The following is a 26,712-nucleotide window of genomic DNA, read 5'->3' on the forward strand; positions in this document are numbered from 1 at the left end:
GTCCGACTCTTTGAGACCCCATGAATCACAGCACACCAAGCCTCACTTTGCGACCCCGTGGACTGTAGCCCACCAGGCTCCTCTGTCCATGGGATTCTCCAGGCAAGAATCCTGGAGTGGGTTGCCATTTCCTTCTCCAGGGGATCTTCCCGACCCAGGGATCCAACCTGGTCTTCCTCATCATAGGCAGATGCTTTACCCTCTGAGCCACCAGGGAAGCCCTAGGGTTCTCTACACGGAATATCATATCAAGTGCACACTATGGTAGTTTTATCTCCTCCCTTCCATTCTGGGTACCTTCTACTTCTTTTTCTTGTCTGACTGCTGTTAGGATTCCCGATATTAAGTTGAAAAGAAGTGGTTGACAGTGGGCATCTTGACTTGTTCCTGAATTCAGCAGGAAGGCTTGTGGCTTTTTCACCACTGACTATTATTTGGCTATTGGGTTTGTTGTAGATGGTTTTCAACATGTTGAGGTAAGTTCCCTCTATACTGATTTTGGTAAGTGATTTTATCATGAATAGATGTTGAATTTTTTTGTGCATCTATGGGGATCATATGGCTTTTGTCTTTTCTTTGGTTAATGTGGTATATCATACTGATTTCTCTGCATATGTTGAATCATCCCTGCAACCCTCGAATGAATCCAACTTGATAATGGTGTAATGATTCTTTTTATGTATCGCTGGATTTGGTTTGTCAATATTTTGTTGAGACTTTTTGCATCTATATTTATCAAAGATAATGACCTATAACTTTTTTTGTTTTGTCTGTCTGGTTTTGATATCAGGGTGATGGTGGCTTCACAGAATGAATTTGGAAATGTTCCCTTCTCTCCAGTCTTTTAGAATAATTTGAGAAGCATAGGTATAAGTTCTCATTTGTATGTTTCATAGAATTCTACAGTGAAGTAATCTGATCCTGGACTTTTGTTTGCAGGAAGTTTTTTTTTTTTTTTTTTTTTAAATCACAGATTCTGTATCACTTTTAGTGATTGGTCTGTTGAAATTATGCTTCTTTTTGACTCAGTCTTGGTAGATTGTATGTTTCTAGAAACTTGTCCTTTTCTTCTAAGTTGTCTAGTTATTAATAGCTGGCATATAACTGCTCATATGACTTTTTGTATTTCTGTGGTATTGGTTGTTATTTTTTCCCTTTCATTTCTTATTTTTTTGGTCTGCTCCTTTTTCTTCTTGGTGAGCCTAGGTCGAGGCTTATTATTTTTATCTTTTAAAAAAGCCATCTCTTCCTTTTATTTATGTTTTTTACTGTTTCTTTAAACCTCTATTTTATTTCTTCTCTAATATTCTGTTATTTCTTTCCTTCTGCTGACATTGGGGTTTTGTGTTCTTATTTTTCTAATTCTTTTAGGTGGTACGTTAGTGGTTTGAGATCTTTCTTCTTTCTTGAGGAAGGCTTACATCACTATGAACTTCCCTCTGAGAACTGCTACTGCTCTATCCCAACCTGTACTATCATTACTGCTTGTCTTGAGGTATTTTCTGAAGGCCATGCCTTGCTATTCATGAACTGACGCTGGGCTCCAAGGTTCAGCCAAGATCACATCCCAGGCCCTCGGGGCTGTCTTCACACAGCTAGATGGAGTCCACTCCCAGGGATAAACACACGAGTTTCAGTGCCTAGCCACTGTGCGTACTAGCAGCACCCACCTCCCTACCCACCATCCAGTGCATGGTTCCAGACAGGAGGTACCATGAGGCGGCAGCACTAGTATCTCTCCACCTTAATCAAGCTGAATTTTTAAAAGCAAGACATATTCACATGTTAGTATATAAATTGTTTTAAAGTACAGCCATAAAAAATTTCTGGAAAAAATAACGCTAAAGTACAAATGCTTGTTGATTCTGGGTAGTATGAACATTAGTGAAGGACATTAACTTCTTTGTATTTATTGTTTTAGTTCCTACCAGTCCATCAGAAGGAAAGGTGTAGCTCTTTATTAGTTGACTAGTTTATTATTCTATCAGGGATGCCCAGTTTCATAGCAGCTGCCTTCTCACAGTTTCAAGAACTGTAAGTATCACAGTAGTAGAGATACCTTTATTACTGCTGGGACTGTTACAAAGACTTACGATATTAGATAGGGTTTCCTAAATCTCCTATCATATACTCTAAAGCAAAGGTCTACAGCCAAGCTTTCTGCCGAACATTAATAAACCACCACCTAAGATGTGACACTTCCCGCTCCCTGCAGAGACCCTTATGCTCTTGCTGTGGTTTGCTTAATACAAACGTGTTGGTTTGCTTAATACAAACGTGTCTGGAGGTGACAGGAGCCTAGTGCTAGATTCCTGTCAGCTAGACAATTGAAATTTTTCACACAGGAGCCAATTCCTAAAATCTCTCCCCTTATCTAAGTGAGTTTTCACAACAGTCTGTCATGACTATTGTTTCACAGTATCTCCAAAAAAAAAAAAAAACAAACCCAGCTCTGACCTTTTTGAAATAAGCCTAACAGGTAAAGTAATAAGTCACTAGTATTTCCTCAAACTTTCTGTACCAGGTTCCAAGGATACGAAGTCTGCATACAAGCAACTTGCAGAAAGGCTAAATACAGGAGGCATAATATGCTTCGTATCTGAGTTTGAGGCCAAACCCCAGGTATTTCCCACTTGTAGGGTTCTTTATTTGCCTAGGAGTCCAAAGTCTTCATGAAATGTTCTTGGAACAATGAGATAGCAATCTCAGAAGAGAAAAGTTCCTTCATTCTTGTATAGGTAGGAGAGTAGCTGATACAGTACATTATGGTGGTCAAGCAACTGTCCTCTGAACCAGCTGAGCCTGGATTTGGGCTCCAGCTCTTACAGTCGTGGAAAACTGGGCATATTAATGTACCTCTGTAGATGCTGTTTTATTTTCAGAATTGATTAATTAAATATATAAAAAGTAATAAAACCAAAAGATTTCTGTGAAGATAAATTCTATACAAAGACTTCAGCAGTGCCTAAAAGAAGAACTGATGCTTTTGAACTGTGGTGTTGGAGATAACTCTTTAAGAGTCCCTTGGACTGCAAGGAGATCCAACCAGTCCATTCTGAAGGAGATCAGCCCTGGGATTTCTTTGGAAGGAATGATGCTAAAGCTGAAACTCCAGTACTTTGGCCACTTCATGCGAAGAGTTGACTCATTGGGAAAGACTCTGATGCTGGGAGGGATTGGGGGCAGGAGAAGCAGGGGATGACAGAGGATGAGATGGCTGAATGGCATCACTGACACGATGGACATGAGTCTGAGTGAACTCCGGGAGTTGGTGATGGACAGGGAGGCCTGGCATGCTGCGATTCATGGGGTTGCAAAGAGTCGGACATGACTGAGTGACTGTACTGAACTGAACTGAAAAGAAAATAAACATATATTCCACTGTAGCCACATTAATAAATATTCCTCCGGCTTGAGGGCTCCTTCATGACATGCCCTTCCCACTATGCTGTCCTCCAAATTTCCACTAATACTCTAAAACAAGTGAGGGTTTTTTCTCCTGGGCTCCAGAGTTGACAGCCATGTTGGGCTTAGTCTTCAGAAGTAGCTTCAAATTTTCCATTTCCTTAAAGAGATTACCTCACAAATAGACTTGCCTCTCTGATTAGGGTTGGTTTCCCAGGAGATGTACCTTGTTGGTAAGCTTAAACTCAGGGAAAATACAGATGTTCTAGTCAGTTTAAACCACCCACTACTGCTCTTAGAAATAACATTATTGTCAATCCATTTGTGACTGTATGTAATGCTCCCTAAATGCAGGTGAGATTGAGTTCCTATAGGCATTGCTAATGCCTGTAACCCTGTAAATTAAACTTGTAAATTAAAGTGTCAGGCCCCAATTTAACCTTGTCAGATTGCCATCAGCATTATTCCTCCACTTTCCAGATATGCCTCAGCCTCTCAATGGACAGAGCCTGCATTCAATTTATAATTATCTCTTATTAACTCAGGTGACTGAGTAGTTCTTTTAAAAGACACCGACCTATTCTCTGGTTACAAATGCCTAGGGCCTCAGTTTTGCAGCTAATGAACTGTATGATCTTAGCAAAGGTGCACGTGTCTGGGTGTCAGTTTTGTAATCAATCTATTAAGGGTATCTTTAATGTCTATGTTTTAATTTCCATCATTCCACTACTAGACAAGTATCTCAGACAAAAAATAAAACTATGAAGGATCCATATAGATCTAGATCCGTTCAACACAGCAATCCTACCAACTTACTTTAAGATTGGAAGTGTATAAAAACAGCCATTTAGGACCACTGCATATGGTTGTGTAGTCTGTACACTGCAAAAAAGTACCTGGCTGAGGTGGGTTTGCTTAAGTACAACGTGACCTTGGTCTGCCATATCTTACACCTGGAGGAAGGAATGCCTTTTTCTTCTAACACAGGTGATATCTGCTTCACTGAACTATATTCTCTTGGTGTACTGTCTGCTCAAAGGCAGTGCTGCTTTCTAATTCATCCACCCGGCAGGCCACGCCTTTAACTAAGTTGCACAAAGACATCTAATCCCTTAGGTGAGATGTGGTTTGCAAAAGTAGCGTAATAAAAGAATTCTTCACTACTGGTAACAATTGACCTCATCACATAAAAAAGATCTCCAAAACACAAAAATGTAGGAAAAGTCTTCAAGATCAGTTGCTCCTCAAACTGGTCATATTTAGAGTACAGATACATGTATACATATACACATGTACACAATAAAGAATTCTTCAGAGGATAAATTTTCATGAATAAAAACCTGAAGTCAAGGAAAATGTTTAACAAAAATTTAAATAAACCATGTAATACATATCACTTTTACCATGTTAAGACACTAAAAATGTTTTTGTCAAAAGCATGTGAAAAATAGACAAAATTTTTTTGTACTTACCCTCTTCACACAGAAATTGTGAAAATCAGTAGAACAATCTTTATAAAGAACTTAAAATGCACTTAAAGAAAATATAAACAAAAAATTTATTACTATTAAGTACTAAATTATTTTAAAAGTAACATTTAAATAAAGGGAATAAAAAAATGTGCTTTAATGGTCCGAATCTGAAGAGTGCGCTTCCCCGGTAGCTCAGTGATAAAAAATCTGCCTGCAATGCAGGAGACGCAGGTTTGATCCCTGGGGGGGGGAGATCCCCCACAGAAGAAAAATGCAGCCCACTCTAATATTCTTGCCTGGGAAATCCCATAGACAGAGGAGCCTGTTGGGCTACAGTCCATGGGGTCAGAAAAGAGTCAGACATGACTTAGCAACTGAACAACATTCTTAAGAAAACATCAAAGTCAACAGCACGGAGCTTGTGAAGCAGCCATAAGAAAGAGTGGCGTGTGTGTGTGTGTGTGTCTGTGTGTGTGTGTGTGTGTGTGTCTGTGTCTGTGTGTGTGTGTGGGGGGGGTCTGTGTATGGGTTACATGTACCCTAAGACATAAGGCATACTGGAAATTATTTTATTTTTAAATATCATTTAAAATTAGTTCACCAAAAAAAATCATACGATTTTTAATATAGCTATGCCATAATATGTAAATACAGCTTGATAATCTCTATGGTAAATTAAGAACAAAAAGCTATAAGTAACAAAAAGACATTCTAATAATTTTATACTGCTTTTTCTTTATATAAAATCTAATAAGGCATCTCATATAAAAATGGTAAGTACTAAATAGCATGAATAGAATTTCAACGGTTGTGCTATCTTACCAACTTAAACAAGATATCACAACCTACTATTTAACTCTTAAAACCTTTTTAAATTAAGAGGATTATCAGAAAATCTTAATTTTAAGAACATAGTAAAATAAAATTGTGAACAAAGGAAATCTGATAAATTATTTTAATGCTCATTTTTTCCAAAAAAAATTCTTAGAGATATTATCCCCTTTTGTATTCCAAAAAATGGAAGATGAACATGGCCACCTAGAGGAGAAAATATGATCAACAAATACAGGCTGTCATATTTTCTTACTCTTTCTGTAGTATCTGTATTTCAGATTTATAATATGTATAAACTTCTCTAAAAGATCCGACTGAAGAGATTAATTATAAACAAAAGAGACAGGGAGGACACTGAAGCAGCAGTGATAACCCATCAGAAGCTAAAGCATCATTTGTTTTGTAGTGAGCTTGACAAACGTAGTCTTTCTAACTTACTGTGTGACCTTAGGTTAAAAGTTACTTATTTGACCTAAAATCTCCTCTCACTTCTGTAAAATGGAAATAATCTTATCACAATGTGTTGCAATGAAGATTAAATGTGACAAGGGGTACAGAAACTAACAGTGTCAGGCACACAGGAGGAGCTCAGTGAATGGAGGTCCTCCCTGCTTGGTCAGAAGGTCCTCCTGCCCTGTCTCTCCTAATCCCTACCCGGCCCTCTCTGACCCCCTCTACCCTTACAGATACTTCCAGTATTGGCTGTTTCATAGCTTCTCTACTGGAATTATTCAGAGCTGAGAAATGGGGTAATGGTTCCTTACCAGCCCTGATGAGGTAACAGTTCAGTTCAGTTCAGTTCAGTTGCTCAGCCGTGTCCAACTCTTTGCGACCCCAAGAACTGCAGCACACCAGGCCTCCCTGTTCATCACCAACTCCCAGAGTTCACTCAGACTCATGTCCATCGAGTCCGTGATGCCATCCAGCCATCTCATCCTCTGTCGTCCCCTTCTCCTCCTGCCCCCAATCCCTCCCAGCATCAAAGTCTTTTCCAATGAGTCAACTCTTCGCATGAGGTGGCCAAAGTACTGGAGTTTCAGCTTTAGCATCATTCCTTCCAAAGAAATCCCAGGGTTGATCTCCTTCAGAATGGACTGGTTGGATCTCCTTGCAGTCCAAGGGACTCTCAGGAGTCTTCTCCAACACCACAGTTCAAAAGCATCAATTCTTTGGCACTCAGCCTTCTTCACAGTCCAACTCTCACATCCATACATGACCATAGGCAAAACCATAGCCTTGACTAGACGGACCTTAGTTGGCAAAGTAAGGTCTCTGCTTTTGAATATGCTATCTAGGTTGGTCATAACTTTTCTTCCAAGGAGTAACAGTATGTCATGTAAAAATGCACATTAAAAAATATCTTCCCTTCTACCTTGTAATTCCCTTTAGTCACCTCAACCCACAGCAGTCAAGGTCCGATCTTCATAAACATGCAGAACAGTATGCAGAGAAAGGGTCAGATCAGTAATGAGAAGCATAACCTATTCAGCTGATCTCTTTACTTGTATCCCAGGAAAATGAACAAATCCTACAAGAGAACGGTACTCAGCGGTCCTCTTAGGTGACCGGCCATGAAGTGAGCAGTATTTCTCCTGAGTCAGCTATGAAGAGGTACAACCAGCTGGCAGAGACCCAGATGGGTATCAGAAGCAACCACCCCCCCCCATTATGAATACATACCAGAGGAAGGTTACTGTTCTGGGGTTGGACACAGAAGATGAACCCCTTCAACTACCTCTTTTTCTTGATAAAGGAGAAAAAGTAAAATGAAAATGCAGGTAGCAAATGAACACTCTTCGACTTACTGTCTCCCAACCACCCTCAGTCTCACTTATGAGTCTACACTTCTCAAACGTACACAGAGTTACTGATCAACTTCTAATGGACATAGGAGCTCGTCCGCACTCTCATCCCCACTCTCTCTGCAGTGTGGCATCCAAAACTCTCCTTCTGTGGCTGACGAAATACAACGTTCTAGTGAGTCTCCATTTTATCGGTTACTTACTCTTCTCTGTTTAAGCGACACCCTTTATTCTGTTAATGAAAGGAAATGACTTTCTTTTCTCTCCACACATTCTCCCTCATCAGTTTAATTACGTTCCTTGGCTTCTATTGGCTAAGTACACATGATCTGGCAAAGCTTCTCCCAAACTCATTCATGATTTTAAGATCCACAACCATTTCCAACTGCTTAAATATTGTGCCTTACCATACACATGAAACCACTCTTATCTCCCACCCCTCCCCCACCTTCCAAGTAAGAAACATCCCTCTCTGGATTTCTTATTTATATTAATGACCTCAGCATTTTCCTCATCATACTTGCTGGAAACTAGGATCATTTTTGACATTTCTTCCTTCATTCTAAAGTTCCAATACATTTAGTTTCTAAATCCAGTAAACGATGCCTCTATAAGATCTCTCCCATCCTCTTATATTCCTACTGCCATTATTATAATTCAGATTTTTACCATTTCCCACATAGATGATTCCAAAGGCCTCCTTAATTGGTGAGTTTTTCCTATAGTCTTCCTGTTGTAAACTACTCTTATTAAAGCATATCCCTGGTTGCGGTTCCTTAGTGAAAAACTTTCAATGAGTTGTTGCTGGCTAACCAATGAAATCCAAACTTCTCAGAAAGTCACTCCAGGATTTAGACATTATCTGTCTTCCCACTTTATTTTACACATATATAAACATGTATATAAACACATATATATATATATAAACACACATATATATATAAACACATATATATACACATATATATATAAACACATACACACACCTATGTTAGAGTTAAGAAGAGCCTTTTCTCTGTTTCTGAAATAGTCCCTAGATTTCACTACTTTGTACTGTGGCATTTATGAACTTCATTCTAAGATACCTCTACTTATTCTTTTTACCAACTTTCTACCCATTTTCAAAGCTGAACCCTAATGCCATTTTCACAGAAGCTCTCTCACACTTCCCCAATGGATAGTATTTCGCTCCCTTCCTTAAAACCTTTTAGCATTTCATATGTATTTCTGCATCTTTAGCCTGTGGGCATGTTCAGAATTTAACTATCACTTGAAATTGCTGTTCTCTAAAATCCAGAGCTCTGAAATGTCCCTTTCTAATCAAGCTTTCCTGTTCATTTCCTTTCTTCACTGAATCTACTTTGGACTCACAGCAATCTCTGATTTTTCAATTAGCAATAATCTATGATACAAAAAACTATCTTCTTAGTCGATTGCTATCTTCTTAGTCGATTGCTATCTTACGGTCATCTCTCCGTCCTAAACCCCAGTGCCAGCATTTTAACAATAAGGATATCCATCTCCACCTGGATATTCCACAGACCCCTGAAATACAGCATGACTGAAACCAGACTATCTCCTCCCACAAACCTACTTCTCTTATGCTTTCTAAACGCATTAAACAGTCTTTCCTCACACACAGCATGCAGTCATTCGCCAGGATATACTGAGAAGTCCCTCAGTGTCTTCTTGAGAAGTCCCTCAAATTCTTTGTCCCTCAGTCAACATTGCTAATAGGATCTCATGGCTGTTTATCGAATCTGTCCTTCTGTCTTGAGCAGTTCCTACCTCCAATTCATCTTCTGTTACAGTATTTAAACACTAACCTAAAAGTGCCACACTAGCCAGTTTACAAACTTTCTAGGGCTCCATATTTCCTGGAAGACAACATCCAAACTCCTGAGCATGGCATTCAGGCCCATTACTGCACCTTCTCCAAGCACAGATCCTAGATGAAGCCTCGGAAACACAGTGCGTTCTGCTTTCCTACAATCACTATTCTGTGTGACTGAACAGCCCCCCTCAAGTCTAGCTCACCCACCCCATGCAGATCCCCCATCCCCACCTCCCAAAGCCTCAGTCACCTCCTCCTCTGTATTTCTGCATGACGCTATTCTTGTAATTAACAGACTTCTTACCACACAACGTGACACGTGTACTCACAGGTCATCCTCCGCCAGTCTGGGGGCTCTTTAAAACAAGCTTGCTTTGATTAATCTTTTATATAATTTTTTATAAAATGTTTTTATTTACATCCACAGGATCTAGTATGGCACATAAAAAGCTTTCAACAAATGCTTATGAAATAAGTAAATCTCATTTCAGAATGCCTAAAATCAAGCTATCCTGGATGTTTTACCAAATGATTTAGGGTAGAAATGGTAGAAAGGTAAGAGTCCTAAATACACAGGTGATGTTGAAATGAGAGGTGATTCCAGAGGGAAGGGCAGGAACCGAAGGGCCACTGCGGTTACGCTTCTCTCTCTACCGCGTTCCCCAAACTGCTGAGCCATAGGAGAGTAACAGGACTAGTGGGAAGAAGCAATCAAACCAGCCCAGAAGCGTAGAGTGAGAAGGGATGAGTAGAGCAAAAAAGCCTAAACTGAAGCTGCAAACCAGAAAACGACTAGAGTCCCATATTGCACACTCATAGCTTGCTTGTGGCTACTCACTCTCATCACCATCACTGTTTCCTCAATCACAGCTATGACTACCATTTACTGATCACTTACCAATCAGGCATCAGACACTGTGCTAAGAACACCACACGTGACATTTAAGGTCCATGACAACCCTATCAGCAAGTTATTACTCACACTGAGAGACAATGAAACAAACCTACTAACTGTTAGCTGCACTGCTCAAGGGTTCACAGCTTGGTGAGTCACAAGGTCAGAATATGCACACGGATCAGCCTTTAAGATCCATTCTTTCTGTTCTACTATTCATGAGCCAGGGTTTACATAAGCTGGGGACTGGCTTTGTCATTTTTGCATTATTTAGTTATCACTGTAAACAATATCTTATTTTCTCTAGTGTTAAGTAAGGTATTTTTGAGGGTAGAGTCCATGTCTAATATTTTTTATTTCTTTCTGAACATCTCATAATGAGCTTTCTATATTTATTTTCTTACTGTACCTATGTACTAGCAGAAATAAAAGGGAGGTATATATGCCAATCTTTAGTTAGCATTAAGCCAAATACAAAAGTAAATGATTTAGCTCTTTTGACAACTGTATGTGCCAGGGTAAGTCATCAATAGTAACAGGTCCCAAAACACAAGCCACAGCTATAAAATCAAGGTTAGTTTGCGTCTGATGTGATAATAAAAGTGCTATTTAAAATACATTGCTCTTTTCTTCATATCTGGACATATATATAATAATTACTAGGAGTAGAGACACACTGTATCAAGTACATGAACAACTTACTTAAATGTGGAAGGAAAAATGCTGTAAGCAATAGCAAAGCTTTGGCCATTGCCTTCTCCATTTCTCTTTCAGAAAGATATAACAATGTGTGAGAGTGGACTTGTATCTTCTATGTAGGTTGAGTTCAAATGTCAGTGTCCTCATGTGAGGCAAAAATCAGTTAGAGACAAAATAATCCTTGAAAACTCCTTAAATTCCCCGTAAAACCTAGTACAATACAGTGCAGGTACTCCATAAATTTATCTCAGTTTTTCCTCTACATGGAACAGATCATCATTTCTTCTGCTACGTGCTGCATGAAGTGTCTGGCTCATGCTAGGGGCCATACTGAATGAAAACGCATTCATTTACACATGGCAATCATAGTCAACACTGTGAGATATCAGTTCCTGTAACAGGTATTTAGGAAATGATTCCATCTGAGACAAGAGCATATTCCCATTTCCCATTTCATGACTGCTAGACATATGTTCATTGTGAAAGAGCACTAGAATTACCACTGTATTTCAATTCTTGGTGTTTTGGTTTGGGATGTTCTGGTTTTGGCTTGAGCTCAAAGATTTGAATTTGAATAAACTGCAGTCCCAGAAATGCGACTAGACTATTCGTGCTCTCATTTACTGTGCAGCCACAGATGCCCAGAGGTGTAGAAACAAATAACTAAATACTATAGCGTATCATCTAAAAAAATTAAATAATTAACCTATCTTACCTTCATCTATTGATGCTTCACTACTGTATCCATCATACTCTGCAGAAAGAGGACTATATTTCTGTCTCGTTTCCCAAGTATAGCTCTTTTGTCTAGAATCTGCCAATGGTAGTCTGGAATTGTGTGTTCTGGATAAGGCCTCATGGTATTTACCCAGAGCTTCATCTTCACTTTCAGAGGATGAACCATGCTCATCTTTGTCCATGTAGGAATTATCTATTTGGAATGACAAGGAGAGCAGATCAAAATTTAATGCTATAAAATAATGGCAAATTTGCTATAGTCATATATATGTTATATATATGTGTCATATATATTCATATACACACAAATATATATACACACACACAATCTGAATTTTCCACTTTAGAAAAATATTTTTTCATCTAAGAAGCCCAAGTTTTGGATTTTTATGTTTTACTAGAATAAACTGACTTGCATATTTGAATTATATAAATAATGTCAGTCACAGGGATTTTCCAACCATGATACAGATAAACAGAATAATAGGGCTTGCCATCTTCCACAATTTTTTTTAAAGCATTAGTAGCACACAAAGAAGTTTAAGTATTGCTAATACATACGGATCTGACTGAAATTATTCATGTAACAAGAGACATTATTGGTCATCATCTTAGCCAAAATTTTCATAGCTGATACTGCTTAGTGCTAGAAGCAGAACAAAGAGACAGACAGACATACACTACTGATTGAAATATAAATGATTCAACTTTCTAGATAGCAATCTGGCAAGACATATCAAAGTTTCCAATTTGTATAGTCTTTGATTCATTTATAAGAATTAACCAATTCCATTTCTAAGAATTCAGCCTAAAAAAATAATTAACAGATGGGCAGTGATATGTATTTACAGAACTGTGTTTAACAGCAAAAGAAAATAAAAATGCACGCTAAATGTCCAACGCTGGGCCTTGGTTAAGTAAATTATGATACATCTGTGCAATGATACACTATGCAATCATTAAAAATGAGGAGGTGAACTTTGAAATGCTCACAGGGAAAGAATGCCTACCATATAATGTTAAGAGAAATAAAACAGAAGTTATCATCTGATTTAAAAAAACAGAGTAACACACATACACACATCTACATGCAATGTATACACACATCCATGCAGTATAAGTTTATGGATACATACAAAAATATCTGGAAGCATATATATCAAACTTAACACATCATCTGTGAAAGACAGACTTCCCAGGGAAACTTTACTTACATATACCCAAATTTCAAATTACATTTCCAGAAGACAAACTGGTCAATTAATTTTATATTCTTTTAAAAAGCACTAGTTATTATTAATATCATTTACTTAAAAAGTAAAGATTTTGAAACTGCATCACGTTGAGATTCATTTAGACAAGATGTAACCTTCTCAGAATTCTAAAACAACCCCAGAAGGATGAAGAGACCACAGCAGTCAGAAGTTATTAGTTCAGTCTAGACATTTCTCTCATTATACTCAGCTAAAATCATCTGCACTACAGGAATCAAAGTTTAAAATTCAAGTGGAGAGACAAAGAACGAGAATAAGATATGGGATCTAAATCCAATATTTAGAGTTAGAAACATGGTAGCCTCAGGGTCCCTAGTCCAAGTCCCACTTTTAATTCAGTAAAATAAAACTATCAAAGGGTAAAACCATAACCAATGTTATATTCTGCACTGACAACACTTAGTCACCAGCCACATGCAGTTATTTAAATTAAGTAGAAATAATAAAATTTAAAACTTAGTTCTCCAGTGCTACTAGCCACATTCCAAGTGCTCAAGAGCTATGTGTGGACAGTGGTTACTGTATGGAGCAATACAGATGTGCCGAACTCTTCCATCACTGCAGAAACTTCTATCAGACAGGACTGCGATGACGGCAGATCTACTCTAGAACCTAGGCATTCTGACTCCCAGGTTTTAGCACTGCGTGGATTCTAAGGGAGCAGGAGAGCTCTGAGAAGGGTAGCAAGAAATTTACTACTATAAGATATTACCTGAAGTAGGCCCTGCATTCAGAAAGGGAAAAGGAAACCCGTCTTCCTCTTATTATATCTTATAAGCTCTGTCAGAACCTAGGACTCAGGTATTAATACTAGCAATATTACAGTTCAGCTATATGAAGGGACAATCCATATGGGTCAAATGATTTTCAAAATGATTTTTAAATCATAATATGTTCCAGTTTGGAGGTGGTGGTTCAGTTGCTAAGTCGTGTCTGACTCTTGCGACCCCATGGGCTGACTGTAGCACACCGGGCTCCTCTGTCTACAGGATTTTCAGTTTAGTACTCATTAAAATCTAGAATATTGAGAGATATGTGATTCCTTTAGGTAGTAGCATGCTTCTTAATTTAAACAAATCAAAATTTTAAATTCTGCACTACTATCTGTGAAGTACTTATTAACAGCATCCATTCTGTTATTTTATGAATAAGATAATATGTAAACTATTTTACTTAATTTTATTTCTTTTGATTTTTATTACTTCAGGTAATAAGGCTACCAAAATTAAATCAAGGCTACTGAAAAAAAAAAAAACCACTGAATCTGACATTTCAAACAACTGCTAGGAGGATAAACTTCAAAACAGATATATTTCCAAAAATTTACATTCCTTTTTAATTGGCTCATCCATCTTGGATCAGCCTCTATTATATCATTTAAAAATCACTCAGACAACTGATAAACAGCAGCTTCCCATCACACAGAAAGTCTTGCAGCAGAACTGAAACGGCCTTCTGCATTTCTAGTGCTACTCAGTTTTTTGTTATTTTATGAGAATGTAAACATACACAAAAATTCCATATGTATCTTTTATAAATAAAAGCCAGTGTACTTCTGGTGTTGTGATCAGATCAATGGTAAACAAGAATGACTAAGGGATAACCATGGCTCAGATGATAAATAATCTGCCTGCAATGGGGGAGACCTAGTTTTGATCCCTGATTGGGAAGATCTCCTGGAGAAGGGAACAGATACCCACTCCAGTAATTCTGGCCTGGAGAATCCTATGGACAGAGGAGCCTGGTGGGCTACAGTCCATGGGGTCACAGAGTTGGACATGACTGAGCCACTTTCACTTCACTTCAAGGGATAACCAGGAGTGGTAACTGACAATATGAAGAAAACCAAGTAACTGTCAGCTAATTGTTTTGAAAACTGTCACAAATATTGTGGATGAAAATTGTGACTGTTTAGTTGGAATCGTAATTGTACATAGAGAACTCATGAATAAAAAGATTGTTCATGTATATGCTTTGGAAACCCAGAAGTCACATAAAACTCTCAATGTATGGCGAAATGAAAAGACATATTCTGAAGCATGTGTTTCAATAAAATAAAAATCCATTGCTTTCAAGGAAAACATAAAACATTTGGTAGACTCTTACCAGGAAAGATGTGAAGAGCAACAATGTATAAACAGTTAAGGGTAGGTTACAAAAACACAAAATTTTAAAATTCAACTACAGCACACCAAATAAACTCCAATTAAAGTATGCAGAGTACTTAAGAAAACCATAGAGTTCTGGGTTGTACAATAAATGGGCATTAAGTAAAATGAAGGTCCTTAAAATTGTCCAAATAATGCAGGGACCAGGGGCAATACTTAAATCAGAGGAATACAAACAACATGCTTTTGAAAGGACTGTAAGAAAAAACTGCATGACTTTAAAAATGTCTCCCAGTAAGAGGACTCAAGAAAGCCTTAGTAATACACACGTACAGAGAAAAATTAAAGAAGTTGGATGATGTTTTTCCTAATGTGAAAAAATTAAGAGAAAATTTTATCACTCAAACTCACACTAGGAGACCTCACCTTTTTCTGATATTATCTTAAAATATTTTTCATCTTTACTCTTTGCTGTTTCTTTTTTGGCAGAAATGGCTTCATTTTTCTTTGTTCTTATATCTGCTTTCCCTTTATAGTATTTTGTTGGATTCATTTGTTCTTTGATTTTTCCTTGACACTGCTCTTTAGAATTAGTTGATGCTGCTGGATATAAGTCTTCCTTCTTAATGGATTTCTGTATCATATGTCTACTGCTTTCCAAAATATCTTTTGGAGAACATTCATTTCCTAAATAGTTATTCCCTTTGTGGCCTTTACTTTTAATATGGGTTTCAGCTTTCTTTAAGTAATTTTCTTTCATTTCTTGATATCTTACCTCCTTTAAGTCAGGTTTACCGTCACTGGAAATTTCTAATCCATTTTTTTGACACCTGTCAGTACTTTCAAGTTCTTGCCAAGCAGATCCAGCACTTGCATCCTGCCTGCTAACTGATACCCTACCATCACGCACATGGCCTTTCAAAGAATCGCCTTTCAAGCCATTATCTGTTTCCTGATACTGCGATGGCATCTGCTGCCTATTATTAATATGTTTAACTCCTCCTCCTTCGTTCATTCCTCGGTCTTGCTTTTGTGAAACTGAAGTATTATAGCTGTTTATCCGATTTGCTCGGTTCTCTAAATTGAATGGTGCTTTCTGACAATTAGTGTTTTGGGAGACTTCTGGTTTTGTGGTGCTTCCTTGTTTAGAAGTATCTGCAGCTTCTGGGGCTGCAGAGCTTTCCTCTTCTGGGCGAAAGCCATTTATCATGCTTGTTACCTGTTCAGCAACTGAGTCAGTGAACGCATAGCTGACTTCTCCTACGGCAGCGGTCAAATCTTCCACAGCATTACTGATCGTGTCCACCAGAGAGGACACTGAAGGCAGATTCTGCTGAAAACTTTTGAAAAATGCCATTTTCTATTCCTTGTTCCTAAAAGCTGCAATCATGGAATTTTCTCTTCTCAAAATATTAAGCACTCTGGAGTTTCAATTTAACATTTACTTAAATGGTGCTATTCATTAGTTCAATATCAGTATTTCACATTAGGCCTTTTAGTCTTTCTGTAATAGCTTATGTAATGGAAGAAATATGTTGACGTAAACGACGCTTCAAAAAAAAAATCAAACCACTTGGTTTAAACGTAACGACATTTTTTCCCACTCCACAGCTGTCATGACAGCAGCAAGACAGTATTTTTCCCTCAAATACTATTGGGTTTTTATTCTATACCTGCAAGAAGAAGTATAAAAAGGATTTTTATTATGTACTTTTTAGTTAACTTATTAATAGTCTATGTATGGGAACTGCCCTATATTATTAACAAAGCACCAATACCATTTCAAAATAAATAATGTATTAAGGATTCCCCCAATACATATATTCCCCCAAATATGTATTTGTTTATAGATCTAAACAATTTTGCAGAAATTAGAATAGGGAAGAGCAGAGAGAGAACATTTGCTGAGTGGCTATTACACGTTAAGAATTGTGATTTACAAATTTTTTTCTTATTTGATCTTATAATAAATCTAGGAGGTAAATATTATTATTCTTATTTAATAAGCGAGTAAAGAAACAGCCTCAGAAAAATTAATAAGGTCCCCCAATCTTTCCAATAGATCCTCAAGGTCAAAACTCTTTCTACATTGAGAGTAAGAGGATATTTAACTTTTCACTTTCATTCACTCAAACGAGCTCTTGGGTTTTCCCGAGGCCATGGAACAGACTGAATGCAGGAGCAGATACGAGAATCCAGTTGCTTCCTTCTTCTGTGCCAGTCATTAGACTTGCAATGTAAAACAATGTCGCTCCTCTCATCAAACGTATTTTTTGGTTTTAGAAAATATACAATTTTTAAAATTAATACATTTTAGATTAACAAGTAATAGACTTACTGTTGGGTTTTTAAAAATAAATTGAAAAAATATTTAAAATTTTTCTTAGCTTTTAACTTCTAACTTGGTATATATCATTGAGCTATAACTCACTTAAAAACTCTTTGGGGTCCTCAATAATTTTTAAGAGTGTAAAGGGATAAGACCAAAGAAAAACTAGAAATGCCAAAACAGAGAATTACTGGAGGCTACTAAAAGAGGTTTCTTTAACCAGTTTATTCTACACAAATGATGAAAAAAAAATAAAACAGGTGAAGTATGAGAAACATTAATCAAACCAAACCACATAAAATACCACAGTTTCCTTAATGCAAAATCTGCATGATGTAATTCAACAATAAGATTTTTATAAACAATGAGGCTATCACTTTTTAAGTTATCAGATATAAGAGAAAAGCATCTCTTTAACACTTATACATGGGCAAGAAGTGTAAGGCTTCTCTTGTATTTTTCCTTAAAATTCTAAATTAATGTCTCATGTTTACAATTTTCAACTTCTTTTTGCTATTATTTACATAAGCCAGTCTTTGGAAACAGCAAATAAAGAACTCTATAATAACTTAAAAAAATAAAAATTTTTCGTAAGAAAAAGAACAATATCACAGCCCTCATCTGTCCTATTATCTGGTAACACTAAGCAATATATCTATGTTGCCAAGGAGGAAAGAAGAACACTAAGTTTCATAATCAGATTTTACATACTAAATTACTAGAGAAAACCACCTTCTCTAAACAACCAAATTATCCATTGCTGAGAATTCAACAGCAGATTAAAGAGTGAATACTCTCAAAAGCTTTCTAGGGACATGGGAAAAAAGCTCTCTAGAAAACTATTTGGACAATGGATTTAAGCACAGAAAGCAATAAGATATGTCCTTCTTCTTAAAGTATATAAAAATGTCATTCTATGATGATATACAATTCATTTTTATGCAATATAGTAGCAATTCATGGGCAATAAAAAGATAGCTGAACATAATCTATGTAATAGATCTTTTACTCTCACAGAATAATGTCTAAAAGTTAGTTTACTGTATGTCAGAATCAAGCTTTTTAATGTACATCATATTTTAAAAATAAAGTAATAAACAGTAGATAGAAAGACTAAACAAGAGAAGCAGCGATATGATACTTACAAATTTTATCTTGTGAATTCTTCCTTGCACTGTATCCTGAACCAAGATCTGGAAACCCGCCAACATTTTCAAAACAGAACTTCTTATTAATATAGAGAAAAAGGAGCAGCATCAAGATAATAAACACCCCAACAGCAGACAAAAATCCAACTGCCTCTGGAGATACTGGAGGGAAAAAAAGTCACAGCTGTAAGCATTTATTCTTCTTCAAGTTACAAATAAGAAGGAAACCCCTATACATTGTGTTAAGATTGCTGCCTTATTTGAATTTTATTTTAAAATTTTCATAGTTCACAACAGTTCAGTTTGTGAGAAAAAATAAATTGCGCAGTTTAACGAGTTGTTCAATTTATTCAAAAGTATATTAAAATTTATTGAAGAGTATATTAACAGTTTCCCTGTAAGTTATGTGGGAACAATCTTAAAAGAAATGGGTCTATAAAAGAGGCAGTTACCATATATTTAGTCCATTGACGAGTATTAAAAAATTTTTAAAACAAGATTTAGAAAAACTTATTTCCCAGGCACTTAAATTTATGAGTATACTATTGCTGTTATCTCTAAAAGCTTCAATGGTTCTTTTTGTGTTAAACAACTGTGGACTTTTTAACTCGGCATTGAAAACTCCAGCCTCTTTTCAATACTTCTCTCCAATCAGATGATTCCATTTACCACATGCTGTGTTTCTGTCTGCCTCCTCCCCTTGCCAGGAGTGACCAAGTATCCTCTCTATACCAAATCCCACTCATTCATTCACCCAACAAATACTCTGCAGCAGCGGCCATACACCGAGCATATCACACATACATTTCCTATCTTCCTTGAACAGGCTGGTGAAGGCAGTCACATCGCAGTGCAACCAAGGTTATGTAACCCAGTGCTGAAGGATCAAGTAAGCGTTTCTGCAAGTTATGGCTCCTGTGATTATATTTTAAGAATCAGCCAAAAAAGTGAAAGTGAACATCGCTCAGTCATGTCTGACTCTTTGCAAATCCCAGGGACTACACAGTCCATGAAATTCTCCAGGTCAGAATACTGGAGTGGGTAGCCGTTCTCTTCTCCAGGGCGCTTCCCAACCCAAGGATCAAACCCAGGTCTCCCGCATTGCAGGCGGATTCTTTACTGTCTGAGCCACCAGGGAAGCCCAAGAATTAGCCAAGTGAACACTATTTCATGCAGAAGAAACAGCATGTGAAAACAAGAGTTTCTGTGCATTCCAGAAACTCCATGAATACATGAGAATCATGAACACAAGAGAATACATGAAATCATCCAGGGAGATTTGGCAGAGTGAGAACAGACAAAACCTTCTCCAACTTCTCCAATCCTTAGTCATCTCTTTCTTTTCAGCTTCTGCATTCTCTCTCTCTGTGGGACCAGTCATTTGGAATTAAACAGAACTAAACTTTTATCATCTCAGTGCCTGACTTAAGCATTAGTAGACAACGAATCCAAAGCCTCAAATACCACCCTACTCTTTTCTCCTCCACTGCTCAAGCAGCAACTAAAACGTCATCTCCTCCAAAATTCCTTTTTTAATCTGAAGAATCATGACAATTAGCATCTAACTCATTTGTTAAAAATGAAGTCACCCACCAGTCAATGATGAGTGCTTTACTCTCCTAGCTCTTCAGCATTTGTGAAAGCTAGGCATCCCAGGTGCAGGACTGATATGACATTATGGTCTGTTCAAAGCTGGGTCACCAGTACTGCAGTCAAGGACAGAGCAGAGAATGATACTGCAAAGGAGGCGTGATGAGTGTGAGGCAGAAGGTGGCAGGAATGGTGGAAGTGCTCTGAATTACAGCCCAGTGCGGAGGAACAGATCCCGCTACCAGAACCAAGACGTTACGCCTAGACGTTAGCCCTTTCTGTCCCATTCTCAGGCTGGAGCATAGTCAGGAAATAGAACATAGTTTCATAAAAGAATCTAAGGTATATGACATAAAACAGTGATACACATCAAGCCTGACGGTTAAGGTAAAAAAAAAAAAGGTAAAAAAATTATCATCAGCAGATCTAAAAGCTAGGAAGATCGCAGCAGGACAGAATCTGGTACGAAGACACAAAATTCTCAGTGTGACCATATTCAGTATTACATTATAAACAGCACATATAGGAGCTCCCCTTTCAGCCCAGGCCCAAAGCACACTAAGAAATGTGATGCCGTAAGTGAACACACAGCATTAGCTCTAATAATAAGCGGCTTAAAATCTCCCATCCCGTATGGCTGAGTCCCTTCACTGTTCACCTGACACTATCACAACACTGTTAATTGGCTATACCCCAATACAAAATGCTTTTGGTGTTAAAAATAAATAAGTAAAATTTTAAAAAAATCTCCCATCTCTTAGAAGACTACATGAAGGAGGAAACACGACTCACCTAAGAAAGCCAGTTACTGCTAATAAAAACAATATAGCATATATTATGTCCTATTCACTTTCAAGTACTTTATATTTATTAACTCTTTTAATCTTCACAATCTTCCTCTCATTTACCCCCACTATAAATTGAGACATGGAGCTATTATACCATGTGCCCAGCTAGAAAGTAGAAGAATCAGGATTCAAGCCCTGTCTGGCTCCAGAGTCTGTGTTTTTAACTACTGCTCATACTTCTCTTGTGTTCCTTTTCTTCCCTTCCCGCCTTTCCTACACCTTTCCTCAATCCTTATTTCTGTGTTCCTCTCTCATTTCCCTCCTCCCTTCCCACTTATAAATTTAACCCAGGGAGAAAGGTCAACTATAAACACGTACAATACAGCAAGCATGACAAGAGAACTACTGAATATATTAAGCAATGCTGCTGCTGCTGCTAAGTCACTTCAGCCGTGTCCATACTGGAACACAAAGAAGGAATACTACCCGGCAAAGTTACAAACACTTCAGAAGGGAGATAACACTTGGGTAGGGTATGAAAGATTAATAGAAGCTCTATTAAAGAGTAAAGGCAGATGAAAGAGCGTGATCAAAGACCAGGAACAGTGCGCATGGCGTCCCATCGGCACTACTGGGCCATAGTCCTGGCTGTCTTTTCTACCTTTGGCTCCTCTAAGTACTTGGCACAATGCTACCAGTGGACACTATACAAACATTTGTAAATGCATGAGTGAATGTGTGTTCAGGAAAGATCAAAAGTATGCCAGAACAGTTACTGAAAATGAAAGCAAGGTTCAAACTGTCAAAGAACCCCAAACAGCATCCTAAAGACTTTGTACTTGTAGAACTATATTCCCTGAAACAATCAGAAAACTTGGCAAACAGCAGGGAGTGGATGGTGGCAGAATATGAGGACTAAGCGGTAGCGGCAATGGCAGAGAAGAGGGGTGAGTTTGTTCAGAGGAAATTGGTAACAATCCAGTCAATTAATGGAGAGAATGAGGATAAAGAGAAGTAGAAGGTAATTCTAAAGTTTCTAGCTTGAGTGAATAGGTGAATGGTACTGTGCTGAGTTTAATCGCTCAGTTGTATCTGACTCTTTGCAACCCCACGGACTGTAGCCCGTCAGGCCCCTCTGTCTATGGGATTCTCCAGGCAAGAATACTGGAGTGGGTTGCCATGCCCTCTTCCAGGGGATCTTCCCAACCCAGCTCTCCCACATTGCATGCGGATTATTTACCATCTGAGACACTAGAGAAGCCCAAGAATACTGGAGTGGGTATCCTATCCCTTCTCCAGGGGATCTTGGCAACCCAGGAACCAAACCAGGCTCTCCTGCATTGCAGGTTGATTCTTTACCATCTGAGCTATCTGGGAAGCCTGGGTGAATGGTAACACCATTTAAAAAAATGAAAAAATACAAACTTAAAGGCATGTGGTTTAGAGCATGGGAGTCGAGAAATCAGTGGAAGAAGAGAGGCAGGTAGCAAGTTTAGGTTTTGACATGTTACTTTAGCATGTCTGCAGACAACTGCAGAGTAGATGTACAGAAAAGAGAGAAATATGATAGTGCTCTGATGAAGGTCAGGTTCATTATAAAGAGTTGGGAGGTCTCCTTTTGCTCATCTGTTGCATGTAAAAGGCATCACTGACTAAATACAAACCTCATTGGCAAATGACAGGTACTATGCCTTAATGGAAAATCTCCTACTTCACAAATTTTCAGATCAATACAAACCATTAATTTGGACAAAATGAAAACAGAATCTTTCCGCATTAGAAAATGGAAAAAGGTGCCTTATACTTACAAGGCAAATATACTATATAACTCCCTTTTAATCCACTGCTTGGCTAAACGCCCATTCTCTACATTCATGGAAAAACATTTGTATTTAAAATTTTAAAACAGTAATATAATTGTAGAAAAGAAATAACATTTTCTGACAGAAAGTATTAAAAAGCTTCAGACTTTTACTTTTTCACCCTTATGTCAGGATTGAGATATTTAATTATTATTTGATAATCCCACTTGTCCATACAACAGAGATGGAACAATACACTGAAATCACCCTGAAGATATGAATATGATACACCATCAAAACAGTTAAATAAAATTACATGAACTCAAACCTCACTAATACAAAACATATTTTTTAGTATTTGATGGAATTTATTCCTAAATTCTTAAACTATGAATCTGCTTAAAAAGCCACAGAAATATTTCTAAGATTATGATTAATTTATCTATAGATAAATCTACTCTCTCCAAACATTCTAGGTCATTTGCTACAGGCAAGTAAATGCTATTTTAAATGTATATTACCTCTTAACAGAGAACCTTCGAAGTTTCTAACAGCACACAGTTAATTAGTTTAAGTTAATAAGTTAATATTATACATTTAAAGAACTAAATTTGCTGAATCAAATTTAATTAAACAATAACAACAAAGACCAAACAATAACAAAATTAATAATATCAAACATTTAAGGAGTGCTTAATATTTGCAGGGGGCTGCTTTAGAAAATGCATTACAAACATTATCAAACTGAATCCTCATTACAACCTCATTTTTCAGGTATGGGAACTGAGGCTCAGTAAGAATAAGGAGAATTTTCCAGATCTTAAAATTGTTATTCGGTGACATGAAATCTTGATATAAATACAGGCACACTGATTCCTGCTCCCAAAATGTCAAACGCTAACCCTTACTGCTTTCTATTTGCCAGGCGCTATTTTAATCTTTCATTTTAAATGTAATGCTCAAAACAATTTTGTGATAATAAATACTACATATTATCTTAGGCTTTAGATTAGAAAACTGAAGCTCAGAGAGTAATAAGTTTGTCTAAAGTCACAAATCTAGGGAATGATAGAACCTGGATTTGAACCCAGATACTTTGACTCCAGAGTCCACGGTCTTAAAACACCAAGTAATACTACTGCTTCCTTAAATGCCAACCTGAAATATAAAATTAAGGGAAAGCCATGTGATCAAATAACATAGCTTAGTACATACATTATGAAAAAACATCTCATGGATTAGCTTTGTATATATGTATATAGGAACTGATTTCCGCTTTCTCAAATATACAAATTATAAAATTGGAATCATAGTTATTTTCTATTCAAGATACTTTTGAAAGCTAATGAAATAGAAATTTAAAAACAAAGTATTCTATAGAATAATAAGCCTGACAGGCATTAGTAATGCTCAATAAAAATATAAGGAAGATGTCTGTGAGCTATATGACTCTCTATATGAAGTATCTAAAGACTACACTGCAAAGTCAAAAAGGGAACAAGGTATAGCATCTCACCAGAAAATACGAAAAGTTTAGCTTGTCCAAGATAAATAATTATTTATGCTATGTATATGGAACTGGCTTTGCAGTTATCTATACTATATATTTAGAAAAGAATATATATATATATATTTACAAAAGGTAAACTAAAAAAATACCACTTTCTGCCCAAAATACAAAGATGTACTGAAATATAAGGGAGATATTTATTAAACTAACACTTTCAATATAAATTTATTTATATAGTAATATTCTTTTCTAATCTGTATCAAAATATTAATTATTAGTTACAAAATAAATATTATAAAACTATTTTTCCCATTATATTTCAAATACATACAAAATAAACAAGTACTTATGATTCCTATACAGTAATTCTTTTAAAAATAAGAATAAAGAAAAACAACTTACAGTTTTCATCATAAGGTCTTTATTGCTGATTTGTGCTGCTGGGCAAGAAATACTAGTCCTCTAACAGCACTGTCATGGAGACTTAAATAATTCATTTAATAGATGCAATTCTATCTCCTGAACAAAATGTGAACTATATAAGAAGTTGACTTTCATTTTAAAAAGAATATTGCTCCCTATTTAATAATCCCTGAATATTTTCCCAGATTTTAATCAGAAAAACCCCTCCATTGATTTTTCTCTGGTTTAGACATAAAACAGATCACCTATCAGAGATCCAAGAAACAAGGTAGGAAGGTAAAAGATTAATTTGATGTTTTGCTTAAATTTCCTTCTGTAATATCTCGGTTACTCCCACAAATAAAAACTGCTGTGAAATTTTTATATTATAATATAAATGATGAAAAACTGAAAGAATGACATACAAATCAAAGAAAGGAATAATACATATCTATAATTCTAGATTTTATTAAAACATAATCACTAAGAAAACATTTACTCACACGTGACATAGTTGGCTGCTGAGTAATTTAAAGGGACAACAGGGGGAAGGCACTGATGTAATAACATGGGACACTGACGATCTTAGAAACAAAACTCCCCTCTGGGAGACAGTCACCTGACCAGGCTGATAAAACAGAGGCTACCCAACTTGTTTCAAATGGCAAACCATCAATAAATTAAATCTGTATTTCCTCTAAGTAACATGTAGTAAATTGGAATTTCGTTCAAATCCCGAAACAACAGCAAAAAAATACTAATTTTTTTTCAGACTGAAAAAAAGAACGCAAACACTTATGAAGTATGGAGCATCAAATACATAATATATTTAAACTTCACACTTAATACTTAAGGCTTGCTAATAATGTGCTTACTATACTTAATATATTTAAAGCAAATACTTGTTAATAATAAATCAAGCTCTATGTCTGAAAGAGATTTTTCTTCAAGGGCAGGCTTGACTGAGGCTTCAAAATTGTAATTCCAGTGAAGTTGAGACCACGAAAAACTTTTTTCCTGGTAAGTCACCCAATAGCAAAGCACACACATTCTTTTAAACAACAAAGAAGAGTTTCCTGCTCCAAATTTGTTCTCTATTCAGTGTGAATGAATTCTTCCATAATTATCTGAATCTCAAATGGTATGGACAACAGATAAGGTCACTTCTTCCCCTTTTACTTTTTCAATGATTATTCACCCTTCCTTTTCAGTAAGATCTTCACTGATAAGATTCTGAAACTTCAACACAACGCCAACTGCAGGAGAATCCTTCTAGTTAAAGCCAACCTCATGTCAAATAGTTTTAGATATGCTTATTTCAGACTTTAATTCTAAAACATTGAATTCTGATCAATACAAACCAGTTTCTTTTGCATCTAAGAACTTCCTCCTATATTTTAATATCATGTCAACTAGTTCTCTTTACATTTGTTCATATTATTATTTATTTTTTCCAACTTTATTGAGGCATAGTTGAGAACTGAAAACTGTAAGTATTTAAGGTACAACTATGAATATTCACCACAAACAAGCTAATTGACACTTCCATCACCTCAGTCATCATCTTTTGTGGGTATGTGTGGTGAGAACACATTATGACCTCTTGCCAGGGATACAACCCAGTATCAATAATTCCAGTCACATCGCTATACGTTCTCAGTCTCCAGAACTGATTCATCTTGTATAAATGAAACTTTGTGTTGGAGCAAAATGAAGCAGGCAGCAGTTTCAGTATTGGTCCTTCGAGGCTGCAAATCCAACCTTCAAATCATTAAAGTGGGGACTAATTTCAGTCAAAAATGTTTTCAGAATAAGGAGTGGTTCTGGAAGTTAACCAAATCACCCATAACAACATCAGCATTAATGACACAGCTGAAGAAAGAATCTTATCAGTCAAAAAGGGAAAAGATGAGCAATGGAATGATGAAACCAACAGGAATAAAAATTGGCGGTGCACCATGACGCATCTTTCAGTAGTGTCTATTTCAGTTGGAGATTTAGGGAGATACCACATAATTTAACTAGTAGGTAAACTTTTTTATATTTTAAATTAATAACAACAAAAAATAAAATTTTTGCAAT

The 26,712-nt window shown here is 36.7% G+C and overlaps 1 protein-coding gene across 2 annotated transcripts in view; it reads right to left on the bottom strand.

The window, feature by feature from the left end:
- Positions 1 to 26,712, bottom strand: part of SYT14 (synaptotagmin 14) — a 193,358-nt gene that overhangs the window by 118,336 nt on the left and 48,310 nt on the right. Inside the window, exons 3-4 of one of the 2 annotated variants that reach the window (XM_069544241.1) lie at positions 18,536 to 18,700; positions 11,657 to 11,872 (exon numbers count right to left, since the gene is read on the bottom strand). In XM_069544241.1, the coding sequence (XP_069400342.1) occupies positions 11,657 to 11,872; positions 18,536 to 18,700 (381 nt within the window). Of the gene's footprint in view, positions 1 to 11,656; positions 11,873 to 15,487; positions 16,479 to 18,535; positions 18,701 to 26,712 lie in introns of those variants that run through there. The other variant, XM_069544240.1, reaches the window with a different exon arrangement.

The sequence above is a fragment of the Ovis canadensis genome, chromosome 12 (assembly GCF_042477335.2).
Source record: "Ovis canadensis isolate MfBH-ARS-UI-01 breed Bighorn chromosome 12, ARS-UI_OviCan_v2, whole genome shotgun sequence".
Classification (NCBI taxonomy): Eukaryota; Metazoa; Chordata; class Mammalia; order Artiodactyla; family Bovidae; genus Ovis; species Ovis canadensis.